We start from the raw sequence: 13,680 nt of genomic DNA on the forward strand, positions 1-13,680 counted from the left end.
TGGGAGCTCCAACTGAAGGATGGGTGGCTAATGACATTATTAAGAGACCTCCCACGGTGGCATTGCATACTGCTACCTTCAAATAACACATGTTGCTATGAGCACCGAAGTACAGGAATTCATAGGATAAGAAACAAAAGTGGGGGAGAGGAATGGCATTTAAAACCATGCATCTAATTACATCTGCTGAGGCATGGTCCTGCTCCCACTGTAGTCAGTGGGAGGTTTGCTGCTGCCTTCAGGAAGACCGGGATTGGGCCCCTTGTTTTAGTCTGTTTAGCAGAGAAAGCTGATGCCAAACGCTTACAGTGACAGACGTAGTCAAGGTGCAGAAGGCTGTCCTCACCTCAGTTCCTGTTATAACTGGCCATGGCCGGGTAGGGGACCTGAGGGATCGTGTGGGAATTGTGGCAACTGTAGTTAAGCATGACCTGGGAGAGCAATAACGGAAGTTCAGGGGAACTTGAACCATAATACTTTCAGCTTCTGCTGTACCTTCTGATTCAGAATCCCAAAGTACCTTACAAATGCTAGTGAATTTAGGGTCATGACACCCCTGTGCAGTAGGTGTCATCGTCCCAATTTCACAGGTGGGGAAACTGAGGCACGAAGCTTGTAACTTGCCTGAGGGTCTCTCAGGAAGTCGGTGGAATATCAGGAATAGATCTTGGGTTTCTTGATGCCACAGTAATGCCCTTCTTTCTCTCTTTATAAAATTTGTCACTACCACTTAAAGCTACTTCCTTCTCATAGTCTCTGTCTTGCATGGCAACTGCCTCCCTGGGAAGGAAGTCATTGAGCAAGTTAGTTAAAGGCTGGGGTGCACAGATACTGGGCCTGATTGGCTACTGCCTTGCCCCTTGTGTTGTCAATTGCAGCTCTGCAAACTGGGTGTAAAGTTCTACTAGTCTGGTGCAGATGACTGCCAGGTGCAAGGCCGTGGAGAATCAGGTGTGTTGGGCCATTGCAATGTGTTTCATTTTGTGTTTTATCCTTCTCTTCTTTGCAGAGAATTAAGAAAGATGTTGACAAAGGCACTCTGCACACCGACATGTTCCTGCTGAAGGCTGAAGGCGTGGGCAAGGAGGAAGGTGAATTGCCACTCAGCGACTGTAAGAGGGAACAGGGCCGGGTTGTGGTTGATGCTGAGCCACTTTGATATGCCAGTCCTCTTTCCCTCTCAATGATGATGAATAAAAAAAAAAAAAAAACTACCCAGAACAAATTTCACCAGTTATGAAAACCATCACGTCGCTGGATCTGCCTCGATGCTAAGCAGACCCTGGACCAGATGGACCGCTTCCCCAGGACAAGTTGATTTGAATGTCTCTTCTTTCCAGGAGCAGTTAGAGGATTTGTACCAGGATTCTTGCTTTAAAAAAGGAAAATACAAGTTGAATGGGAAGATGAGATGAATTGGGTGACATGTGGGGCGTTTAGGGACAAACCTTTCCCCCACCCATGCATGCAGGCACCTTTGTAGAGGACAATGGAGAAGGAATTCTTAGGCACCCATGGCTATTCAGCATCTGTTTCTGTGGCCCCAAAGCTGCAGTAGATTTCACAATTGCTGTATCCCCTCTCTGTAAGAGATTGATCCTATGGCATGCCTGCCCTCCCCTGTGCCTGCTACCCACATGTCAAGGGCATGGCAGTCCTTGCAGGGATGGGATCTCTGGCACAGAGAGGGTGCGTGATTTTTGTGCAGTTTTCTCCAATGCTGCCCCTCTCCCAGCAGTGGAATCATACTGGGTCACTGATATTCAGAGACTTACAGGATCATAGGAGCAGTACAGCATTTGCTCCTTTAAAGCACCTTGTTGACAGACAGGACAGAAACCGAGGAACTTAGTAAATGAAATAGCAAAGCAATTGGAGCAGAGAAAGGGTCGAATGATGCTAGTGCAGCTGTGGAAGGGGAATGCAATAGGGTGTGTCATTTCTACTCCTTGCTGCAGTGCCTCTGCGCGCAGCCCAAGCCAATTGCTGGTATAGGTTTTGGAGCTGTGATTAGTACTAGCCATGACGTGTATGTAGGGAGAGCGAGCTAACAGGCCTAGTGGGTTAGGACTAGGGCTGAGTTTGAGATCTGGCTCAGATCTGGGTTTAGGACTGAATCCGAAGTTCTCCAGTGTTCTGTGATGTCCAGATTTGGTTCTGACTCAGCCCCAGGTAGCAATGTTTGCTTCCAGATCTGGCTCTGGATCCAGCCTCTATCACAATGGGATAGAGAGGTCCATTGCTCTGGTTCAAGCCTGCCTCTGGTTAGGCCACACTTTCAAGCCGTGGAGACCAAAGTGTAAATGCTAGCTCTTGTCCTCATGCTGTTGGGTTTGGTGTTTGCTCCTCTGAGTCTTCATGTGTGTGCACAGTAAAACCCCCGTGCGGTTTTTCCCAGTTGGCATTCTCTGCCCATAGCGAGGCCTAGGCCCAGAGCAGCTGAGGGGAAGGGAAGGGCTGTGTTACAAGTTAGAACTGGCGTGCATGTGCTCCCAGGCTCCCCACCTCACAGGCTGCTAGGATTCAGGGGAGCTCGGAGCCTCGGAGAAGTTTCGTTAAGGTCAGAACAAAATGTTTGGATTTTTTTTCTCAAAACAAAATTTTGGAATGTCCGTTCCCCAGAGCAGAATCGGTACAGCTCTGAAAACCTGGCCCTCGCTTGCTTTCTTGTCAATACAGGATCTGTGTCCTGTGCATACAGAGTGAATGACTCATGTATCTAGTAGGTGTTTCCCATCTCTACCTACTATGATCTTTCCTGTTTAATATCCACTAGCCACTGTTTATATAACCAAACGAGTAAGCTGGATAGGGTTGTCAAGACTTAATTCTTCCTCCGTGCACCTTTCAGCAATTGTCACCTTGCCGGTCCCAGTATGAACCCTGTTCTCTCCCCAAACACACAGATTAGGCACGCTACTCTTCAGTGACCCACTGCTGGATTCTGGTTTGCATGGCTACCAATGCCCACTCAGTCCTATGTAGGTTACAACATATTTGTGTCTTGCATTTCAGAACTGGAATGGAGCTGCTAAAAATTTGGGTTAGAAAGGTTTGGAGGAGGAGGGCTTGGAACGCAGGCTATTTTCCACCCTGGGATACTGCTTTTAAGTGTGACCTGAAGTCTCTGTTGAGTGAGCCTGGTATTCTTTCCTGGAAGACTAGAGCACTTAAAAGGCAACATAGACCATGCCTGCTGGTAGAAGAGGCCCGGGAAAGGTACCAGAATGCGGCATGCTTCCCAATCGTTCCTAGAGACAGCTTTTTTGTATTCCAGGGCCAATACTCTACTTGCAATGCACTCTGTGGGTAAAGTTTGCATTGCAGCTGCTTATGGCATTCTAGGCTGCAAATAAACAGAGGAATTAAGTCCGACCTTGCCAGTGTATTACTTGTGCTATGAACAGAAATATGAGCTCTTCCCTTCGTTAAACACACATGTGCTTCCTCCCGCCCCACTCTGAAAAGCATATCTCGAAGATGGCTTTTTGTATTAAAGAGCAGATGTACAATTTTTATTTGCATACACAATTGCTTTCTAAGGGCAAAGAATGGAAAATGGAACACATGGATTAGCTGGGTGATTAAACTGGCAAATGCAAATCGTTATGATTAACATTATTTAAAGAAATTGTTGAAGATACTGTGAAATAGCTAAGGAAACCAAAATGGGTCAGTGAGTTTCTTGCTGATATTGCTATAGAATTGAAGGGCCTTTGAAGTTTTGAAGCAAAGCTGGAATTTTCAGCCACCCCCTGTGTGAATTGACTTTCTTTGTTTCCTTCTCTTTTTTCCATTACCAGACAAGTGGGTATGGAATCGGCTTAGCCCGTCAGGTGTGAAACCAACTCCCAGGTCTGGCTTCTCTGTGGCAATAGGCCCCAATAACCGATCCCTTCTCTTCGGAGGTGTGCATGACGAAGAAGAGGAAGAGCGCATTGAAGGAGACTTCTTCAGTGATATTTATTTCTATGATATGGGAAAGAACCGCTGGTTTCCTGGACAACTAAAGGTATTGGAAAAATATATACAATAAATCCTCCCTGTTTATCTTAGCCCATGGAATCTGAAGCTTCTCTGATTTATGACTTCGTTATGGTTTTAAATCTAATTCTGTTCAGAGTGTAGCTACAAGTCACAACTTTTTTGCGTAATTTGATACACTGCGGGAGCTATCTCGTTATAGAATCCTTGTGGAAACGAAGCACTGGGGCTTTTATCTCAATGTAGCTAGTCAAGGTGAACTCCAGGACATAAGGATATACGGTTGAGCTGGACTAGTTACATTGAGGTAAAAACCACAATGGTGGATTTTACCGTGAGATAGATAACCTGATATAAAAACATGCCTCTTTTTGCAGTGAAAACATACCCCTTAGCTGACTGATGAAGGGGGAGATAGAATGTTAAACCTTCAGACATGTCGCCCCAGATTTTTGGCATTACTCCAACTGTTTTCAAGGAGTAAACCAGATGCAGATGACCTGACTCAACTTCCTTCCTCCTGACCCCAGTGCTGCTTAGTCTGTTCTGAAAGAGGGAAAACCAGTCACATAACAACAGGCAAAGCTCCAGGAGCAAGTTTGCTTCTGATTTCCTGGCAAACTGTTTCCCAGCCCTTTGGTACAGCACCCTGAAAGACCTGGAGTTCTTCCTGCTAAGGTGCTGTAATTTAGCACTCAGTCACAGTGTTTTGATTTCTCAGAATGGTGGGTCATTGTATTTTGCGCCAACCAGAAACTAGTGAGATCTCTGTGTGTATGTGTGAGTGAGAGTGTGCTGTGTTTCTCCTGCCCCAGCACACACTTTTGTGTTAATAGAAGCAACAATTGCACACCACAGCCTTTCCTGTTCTTCACGTCACAGCTAGTAGAGCAGTCACTGTCTGGTTGGAGCATGTGCCCATCTTCTGAGAATTATGGCACCAATAAACCTTAATTGAATCCCCAAATTGCATTTAAGTGCATTGTGTTCACCACTGTATGGCATGTTATGCTGTACGTAAGTGTTGCTCAGATTCACAGTCGCATACCGTATTCTCTGACAGCTTTTCTAATGTGCTTCCTATCAATAGGGACCTAAATCTGAGAAGAAGAAACGTAGGCGAGGCAAAAAGGCTGAGGCAGAGGGCGCCGGGGATGGAGAGGCAGAGGGCCAGCCCCCTCAGGGCCCCGTGGAGATCGTCAAAGAGGTGGTGGCAGAGGATGGGACTGTCATGACGATCAAGCAGGTGGTCTCTGCCCCTGAAGTGGAGCCGGAGAGGTCTGAATCCGAAGACGAAGAAGAGGCCGGTGATGAAGCCTCCGGCGAGCAGGTGGAGCCGTGCCCACGTTCAAATGCTATGCTGGCAGTGAAGCATGGGGTTCTCTATGTCTACGGGGGGATGTTCGAAGTGGGGGATCGCCAGTTCACCCTCAATGACCTCTATAGCATCGACCTCCACAAGATGGAGGAATGGAAGGTCCTGGTGGAGATGGATCCAAGTAAGTTATGGCTGCGGGTTAATCCTTCCCTGTGCATTTCAGGCAGTTAGAATACTTGGCGCTGGCATCCACTGAGTGTGCCCATGCCAGCCCTGCCAGCACCATCTCCAGCAGATATGGCACCTGCACCTCCCAAGAGGGCTCTTGGGCAGGTGCGGTTTTCAGCAGCACCATGAAAAAATGGAGTGGCTTTCGCCGTAGCTGAAATTAACCCTTCGAACGCTGGCATTTTTCAGAGAGACCATAGCTTGGGAGGGTACAAATTCATGGGCTCCAAGATACTTCACAGTTATCACCATGCTGCATGCTTGGGCTGCACACAACTTTGTGGTGAGGATAGGGACAGAACTCAGATCCTCCTGCTTTGAAAACACATGTGCTTAAAATGTAACCTGAAGGAGCATCTCTGTTAGCCGATAACAATACAAGTCCTTTGGTGCACGGGTGTGTAGTTCTGATTCCATCCAGCAGAGGGCAGTGGCTTGCAAACTAGGGTGACCAGATGTCCCGATTAAAATCGTGACTGTCCCGATATTTAGGTATTTGTCCCGCGTCCTGACCGAATTTTAGCTCTGTCAAACATACGTGTAATTGTGAGCACACGCCAGTTAATTACAATATTTATACCACGGAGTGTAAGTAGTGGTGATAGCCAGGTGACTAACTGCATTTATCTTGCTCCTTTAATCCCACCTACACTCTGCCCTTACTTCATCTCCCCAAAGATACATTCTAAAGTTTTAAACTTCTGAGCAGTTCTCAGATCGCTGCCATCTCCCTCCCACAGAACGTTTCTTTCTCAGCCTCTCTCCCAAATATGTGCCGTTTAAGGTTGTCGGACGGGCAAAACTCATTCCTGGACTAGTAGCTAGTTTAAGATCCAATATCCCATGAAGCATCAGAGCAAAAAAAGAAGGGGAATTGTGAATAATCTCCCTGTTCAATGTGATATACTCCACTCTGGTAGACAGCAGGGATATCACACCTTAAAACACAGCATTATCGTGTGCAAATAATGCTATTGCATTAATTTTTAATTTTTTTTTTTATTTTAGATAATGTTGAAGAGGTTTCTAAACTGTTTTATTTAAAGTTTTTTCTCCCTTGTTCCTTTTGCCTTTAACTGGAGAGAGTTTTAAAAGGGAAAAAAAACCCTTGTCTGACCCTCTCTTAGATGGGATCAAAGATGGTAAAAACTGTCCGGTGGGGGAAAAAATAAGTTAGTTGAGAGGAGCTGGAGCTGTTGCTACTGCTGCTATTGCTGTTAAAGTCTGATCCCGTTTCATCCCAGGTGGTGGTTGGGATTCAGCTATAGCCAGAAAAGGTGGTGGCGTCACCTCGGTTCTTCTTTCTGGCCCCGTCTGGTCAGAGCATCTCTCAGGGCTAGGACAAGGAAGGTCCAGGTCCCAGGAGACAGTGGGGTAGCAGCCATAATGGTGAAGCTCCCTCCAGTAGTCAGTTTTTCTCCCAAAGTCGTCCCCTTCAAGGACCCCAAAGGGAGTGGTGGGTGAAATAGCCAACCCCCCTCATCATTTTGTCCACCAGTTAGGCCTCGTTTCCAAAATACCAATTTTGGTTCACTGATTTCCAGTCTCTCACTTCCCTTGTTTACCAGGCATGATCTTAACACAGCCCTTGTGGCCTTTTTGTTTGGACTAGTGCAGTTCTTCTGTCTCCCATTCATGCCTTTTCCCATCAACGTCTCTCATTAGATGTCGTTGTGACATCTTACGGACTTTCACATACGTTTTACGGTTGAGCTCACAATTAGGGTCAATTTTTAAGCCCAGTTATCACAACAGACCATAATATCCGAGCGCCTCACAGTCTTTTAATATGTTGATCCGCACAGCACCCGGGAGGCAGAGCAGGACTACTATCTCCATTTTATAGGTGGGGTACCAAGGCACAGAGGTACACCTCCACAGCGAAAAACCCCCATGGCAGCAAATCTCCGAACCCAGGTCTACAGACTCCGGCTTCTGGGACTCGCACTAAGCTGCTAAAAATAGCTTTTAGATGTTCTGCTTCACGGTTAGAAACCCATCCCCCTCCCCGGGCTTCAGAGTCCGGAGGTTCAGCCTGAGCCAGAACATCCACAAGTGTATTTTTAGCGCTGTAGCATGAGCCCTGTGAGCCGGAGTCTGTAGACCCAGGCAATGGGACTCGCTGCCGTGGGGGTTTTTTTGGCTGTGAAGATGTACCCTGAGGGTATGTTCACACTGCAATTACACATCCACTGCTGGCCCATGCCAGCTGACTCAGGCTAAGAGGCTTAGGCTAACGGGCTGTTTAATTGCGGTGTAGCGGCTGCGACTCTCCCATCTCGCAGGGCCCTAAATCCCAGATTCAAGCCTGAGCCTGAACATCTACACTGCAGTTAAACAGCCCCACAGCCTGAGCCCTGCGAGCCTGAGTCAACTGGCACAGGCCAGCAGAGGGTTTTTAACTGCAGCGTAGACATACTCTGGGAGGCTAAGTGATTTGCCCAAGGTCACACAGGAAGTCTGTGGCGGAGCATGGACTGGACCCAAGGTTTCCCAAGTCCTAACTACTACATCATCCTTCCTTTCACTCATTGTGCATTCACGTGCAGTCTCCAAACTAGCCATTTGTCATTCCTGTCTCTGGAGGGAAGTGAATCTTTGCCAGCTAGTGGGTCGAGAGAGGAAATTACGTCCTCACTTCACAAATGAAGACATTAAGTCAGTGGAGGTCAAGTGATTTGCCTAAGTCCACAGTGAAAGTCTGTGGCACAGGTAGGGTTTAGAACTCAAGGGTTCCTGACTCCCTCTCCTGTGCTCCGGCCGCTGTGCTGTGCAACCATCATGATGATGATAGAGCAGGATTGTTTTCTTTCTCCCAGACAGGCAGATTAAAGTAGCTCCGACATAAAGTCCTGTTCTCAAAGCCACAGTCTGAGTTCATGCACATGGCCTGGATCTCTGCATCCAGTGTCCTGCCTGCATTCAGTCTCAACCTAGAGTTCACCCGCACAGCACCTGATACTTTAAGGACAGTCAGAGTTAGTCTTATTCCAGCACTAATGGTAACTGGGGCCAAATCTCACCTAAGCCTACAGTCTTTCAGTAATGGTCTATTTAGGGCAACATGGAAACAGGTGAATCATTGCAGAGCAGATTTCAGGAGGGACCATATTCTTTAACTTGCTGGCAGCAGGCTGCCTTTACACACAGCGGAACTAAATTTGGCATAGCTTAATCCGTACAAGAACCTTCCCTGGCCTCATGACCTCCAGTCGACTGGCCTTATTTATTGTGGGATCACAAATTCTCCCCTTAATCCCCTGGTCATAAAGAACGTTTATGGCCTCTCCTAATGGTACTGCATTGTGCCCTGAGTGTTTTTTGTGTAAAAGTAAGTTTTGCCTGGGGTGAATGCAGGGAGGATAAGGAATTTGGGAAATCTTATGAGCCAAGTCTGCTCGCTTCCTACTGGGAGTAATACTGCGTAGCCAGAAATAAAGGGGCTTCCACTTCACCTGAGCTGTGAGGAGGTGATAAAATCATCAATGGGGTCACTTTGAAGTCAGCAGGAGGGACAGGAATTGAGCACATTTCAGTATACAGATGTGTCAAAACGACCGGCATGAAGCAGGGGATTCCACACATGATTGTGACACCCTCGCCTAGACGCTCCCCAGGCTTTCAGAGCTCATTGCCGCTTGCTTTCCCTGCCACTAACCGCGGCGGTTCCTGCACACCGCCAAAGAGATCTGGAGGTCCAGATTTTCAGGGTAGCCTTGCAAGCATATTGCCTGTTGGTTATTCTCTAGGAGTGGGGCAATGTCTGGCAGGCAATGCTGACTGCGGCTTCTCCGCATGGCATCAGGAAAGTTAATTCAGGTCTTTCCCCTAATGAATCCACCTACAGCATGTTCACTCCAAGCTTTCACTTAAATCCACCTCAGTACCCACGGCCCTCAGAGAGGCCAGAACCACTGATGCTACCCTGTGCTTCCAGTCAAATCGATTCAGAAATGCCCCTGAGGGTAAAGCTTTAAAAGCCAGGTCCTTGGTTCTCACTTAATATCTTTGGCACGTGATTTTGAGGTGAGTGTAGAGAACAGGTTCTCTGGTAACGCTGTGTCTTCAACCCCCTCCCATTTTCACATCTGTATAACTAGATAATCTGGATGGAATTTTCTTATTCTTCCCCCTACCACTCGCGCGCTCTCTCCTCTCCCTCAGTGGCCTTTTAATGCAGCCTCATTGCTTCCCGTGTTTGCTCAGTGCCTCTCTGTGCTGTTCTCATGTAGACGAGGATGGGAAATGGGCTGTAGGAGGGAAACTGGGAGCATGGAAGTTGAGCCCTTGAATTCCCATCCCACGTGGCATTGCACAGCACTGTCAGCATTCTCATTTATTCAGATGCAATCGGTGTAGCAGCCAGCCTCGTTTGAGGTGCATTTGTGAAGGCAAGCCACCTGCCCTGAGGCGCTTACAATCTAATGAGACTGTGGGGCAGGCGCCAACATTGTATTTCTTACTATTTTTTTTATTACTTGTATTATGGTAGCACTTAGAACTTCCAACCAGGATCGAGGTCCCATTGTCCTAGGTGCTGTACAGGCATAGTGGAAGACAATCCATGCTCTGAAGAGCTCATGGTTTAAATCTGTGGTTCTGAAATGTTTGTACTGGTGACCCCTTTCACAGAGCAAGCTTCTGAGTGTGACCTTCCCCCCCCTTATAAATTAACACCATTATAAATGCTTGAGGTAAAGTGGGGTTTGGGGTGGAGGCTGACAGCTTGCGACGCCCCATGTAACAACCTCGTGACCCCCTGAGGGGTCCCGACCCCCAGTTTGAGAACCCCTGGTTTAAATAGACAAGACAGACAAAGGGTGAGAGGGGAAACTGAGGCACAGGTGGATGAAATGGCTTGCCTAAGGTTACACAGCAGATGGCAGAGGTGGGAATTGAACGTAGGTGTCCTTGATCAACCCAGGCTCTGAACCATGCTGTCTTCCATAGCTGTTATCGGCCTTTTTCCCCCCCCCCCCCTTCTCTGTTTCATGCATGCGTATAAACTCTAATCAGTATAGTAATTCCTCACTTAAAGTTGTCCCGGTTAATGTTCTTTTGTTGTTAGGTTGCTGATCAATTAGGGAACATGCTTGTTTAAAGTTGCGCAGTGCTCCCTGATAACATCGTTTGGCAGCCGCCTGCTTTGTCCACTGCTTGCAGGAAGAGCAGCCCATTGGAGCTAGCTGGTGGGGGCTTGGAACCAGGGTGGACCGGCAGCCCCCCAACAGCTCCCTGTTCCCATAAGTTCCCTGTGCTGCAGCCGCCCAGCAGGCTAGCAATTGCCAGCAGTTCAGCTGTCCCTCCCCACATTGCCGTGTGCTGCTCCTGCCCTCTGCCTTGGAGCTGCTCCCCGGAGCCTCCTGCTTGCTGTGCAGGGGTCGGGGGGAAGAGGGGTGCTAATGTCAGGGTGTCCCCCCCGCTCCTGCACCCTGCTTACCCCATATCCATAGAGTGAGCGGGGGAGGGAGGGGTTGACACACGACAGGGCTCAGGGTGGAGGGAGCTTGCTGGCAGCAGCTACTGTCTCAACTTGCTGATCTACTTAAAAAGGCAATGTACTTAGAGTGGGGTCAGAGTACTTAAAGGGGCAATACACACACACACACACACACACACACACACACACACACACACACACACACACACACACACACACACACACACACACACACACACACACACACACACACACACACACACACACACACACACACACACACACACACACACAGTGTGTGTCTCTGTCTGCCAGGCTGTCTCCTCTCCCTCCATTCCTGCTGCCTTGTAGAGTGTGAGGCTACATTAACAACAATGGGTTAACCCTTGGGGGCTCAGCCGAGTGCTAGTTCATCGTGTAGCAGTAAGGCATTCCCTGGGAAATAGCCCACCCTCTGACTTCACCACCTCAACCAAGCTTCACAATCATCATCGCTGTGTACCGGTATTAAATTGTTTGTTTAAAACTTTGTGTGTGTGTGTGTGTGTGTGTGTATATATATATATGTATATCTTTTGTCTGGTGGAAAAAAATTTCCCTGGAACCTAACCCCCCTATTTACATTAATTCTTATGGGGAAATTGGATTCGCTTAACATCATTTCGCTTAAAGTCGCCTTTCTCAGGAACATAACTACAGTGTTAAGCGAGGAGTTACTGAAGTTCAGAACTTGGTGTCTCATGGTGGCTGAACTGCAGGGTGGCTATGTGATGACTGCTCAGTTCAGAACGACGGGACACTGTCTGACTGTCTCATTCTCCCAGTAACAATTCCAGCCACCCCAAGAGGGTTTATTGTGTTTTGTTTATTCATTGCATATGTTTGTTTTACTGTTGAAGAAACTCAAGAATGGCTGGAAGAGTCCGAGTCCGATGAGGAGGGGGATGATGTAGAAGGTGCAGAGGGAGGTGGTGATGATGAGGAGGAAGGCTCTGATGAAGAGAGTGAAGATGATGAAGGTAATTCTGCTAAAAGGAATGAGAAGAACACATGGATTGGTAGTTGTTCGGGGTGTGTTTTGCCCCACAATCTGCAATTTTGGCTGCCTTGCTCCAGTTTGTGATGTTCTAGAGCTTTCAGCCTTGTCTCTGGTTTTCAGCCTTGTCTCTGGTTTTCAGCCTTGTCTCTGGTTTTATGAAGTGGCTTCAGAATTTGAAGCTGCTGTGCTTTATTAGCAACCCAGGCCACCTTTTAATGACCGCTTGAGCCCCCTGGGATTTTCCAGCAATAAGATGCTACAGGGAATTTAGGAACCGGTAATGGCTCAGCGCTTTTCACCTTCCGGGTACGGTTACAGGTGTCAGTCCTCACTAAACCGTTGGGGGGGAGGGGGGTCATGGGTCAGAAATCTGCTGGCTTTGCTGTCCTGTGCTTAGACCACTACTTCCCACCTCTATCTTAGAAAGAGCTGCAGGGAGTTTTGCAGGTCAGGATTGAGGTTCATTGACACAGCTACGCGTGGGCTCAGAAGGGGGATATTGGGTGGGGAGAGGGCATTTTCAGCTAGTATGTTTGCACTGCACATATGTCTGTTTGCCTTTCCAACCAGGGCTACTAGTCCTTTCATTTAAAAAGGCAAAAATCCAGCGGCAAGTTGAGCTTTCCAGAAGAAATCCTATTTCCATAGTACACTCTGTTCCAGGTTTGCCTGTGTCCTGGGGAGAAAAACCATTTCCCCTAGCTATCGATAGTCTTTAAACTGTCGCATTAAAATATGTTCGCTGCAGCGTCCTCTCAACCAGCCCGGCACACGGGCAAGCAGATTGCTTTCATCAGCTGTTTGTGACCTCTCTCTTCCTTTCTGTTTCCCTCCTGTCGTGTGCTAGAAGAGGAGCGGCACCCATCTGTTCAGCTTGATGAGAAATACACAGACTATCTGCCCAGGACTGAGCAATACTGGATTCAACTAGCCCGCCACAATATGGGCCCTGATGCAAAGGAGAAGAAGGTGGCGAAATTGGCACATGCGATGGCAAAGACTTTTTATGAAGGTTCGGTTTAAATGCATGTGATGCTGAGAATGAGCATTGTGGGTGCAGACACCTCACTGGGACAACGGCCAATTGAACCAACCATCTAAACCTGATGTACCTCTTATCCGGTATGTACTGTAGGTTCCAAAGGCCCCTGGCTGCTACGCACTAATGTCTCGGGCAGTCCAAGGCTGGCGTGCCTCTCTAACAGTATATTTCTGCCATTATCACCCTGTAAACAGGCCTTCGTAAACAGGATTGTTGGCCGGGAATGTGTTCTGCTAAAATTTGAATACACATTGTAAATTTGTTGACAGCTGTTTAAGTTGGCTGAAGACAGACTGCTTAACAGAATCAGAACATCACTTGAGGTTCCTAGCCCCAGATGTCCTTCATCTGGCCAGGGGCTGGGTATGGTTATTTCTAAGTGCTTTCATAATAAAGTTGTTTGGCTGAGTCATTTTGTTTTTTCCTGAATTAACCCTCCTAACTTTTAATTCCTTTGCTCTTGTCTTGCAAAATACATTTTGGGGGGCCCCCTTTGCATCCACCAGAATCCCCTTAATCACCCCACTGACACCATTGGTTTTTCTTACTGGCAAAACAGTCTATAGATCCATTTAAGGTTCAAATGCAAAGCAGCTCCATTTAGGACCCCCGCAAGTTCACTCCTCTTC

The 13,680-nt window shown here is 47.6% G+C and overlaps 1 protein-coding gene across 2 annotated transcripts in view; it reads left to right on the forward strand.

Annotated features, from left to right (window-relative positions):
- KLHDC4 (kelch domain containing 4) overlaps positions 1–13,459 on the forward strand; it is a 45,424-nt gene extending 31,965 nt beyond the window's left edge. For both annotated transcript variants that reach the window (XM_054049241.1, XM_054049243.1), the window contains exons 8-12: positions 1,010–1,091; positions 3,804–4,012; positions 5,075–5,483; positions 11,870–11,989; positions 12,857–13,459. In XM_054049241.1, the coding sequence (XP_053905216.1) occupies positions 1,010–1,091; positions 3,804–4,012; positions 5,075–5,483; positions 11,870–11,989; positions 12,857–13,032 (996 nt within the window). In that variant the 3' untranslated portion in view covers positions 13,033–13,459. The remainder of the gene's footprint in view (positions 1–1,009; positions 1,092–3,803; positions 4,013–5,074; positions 5,484–11,869; positions 11,990–12,856) is intronic.
- Positions 13,460–13,680: the final 221 nt, after the last annotated feature.

Source organism: Malaclemys terrapin, chromosome 14, assembly GCF_027887155.1.
Source record: "Malaclemys terrapin pileata isolate rMalTer1 chromosome 14, rMalTer1.hap1, whole genome shotgun sequence".
Classification (NCBI taxonomy): domain Eukaryota; kingdom Metazoa; phylum Chordata; order Testudines; family Emydidae; genus Malaclemys; species Malaclemys terrapin.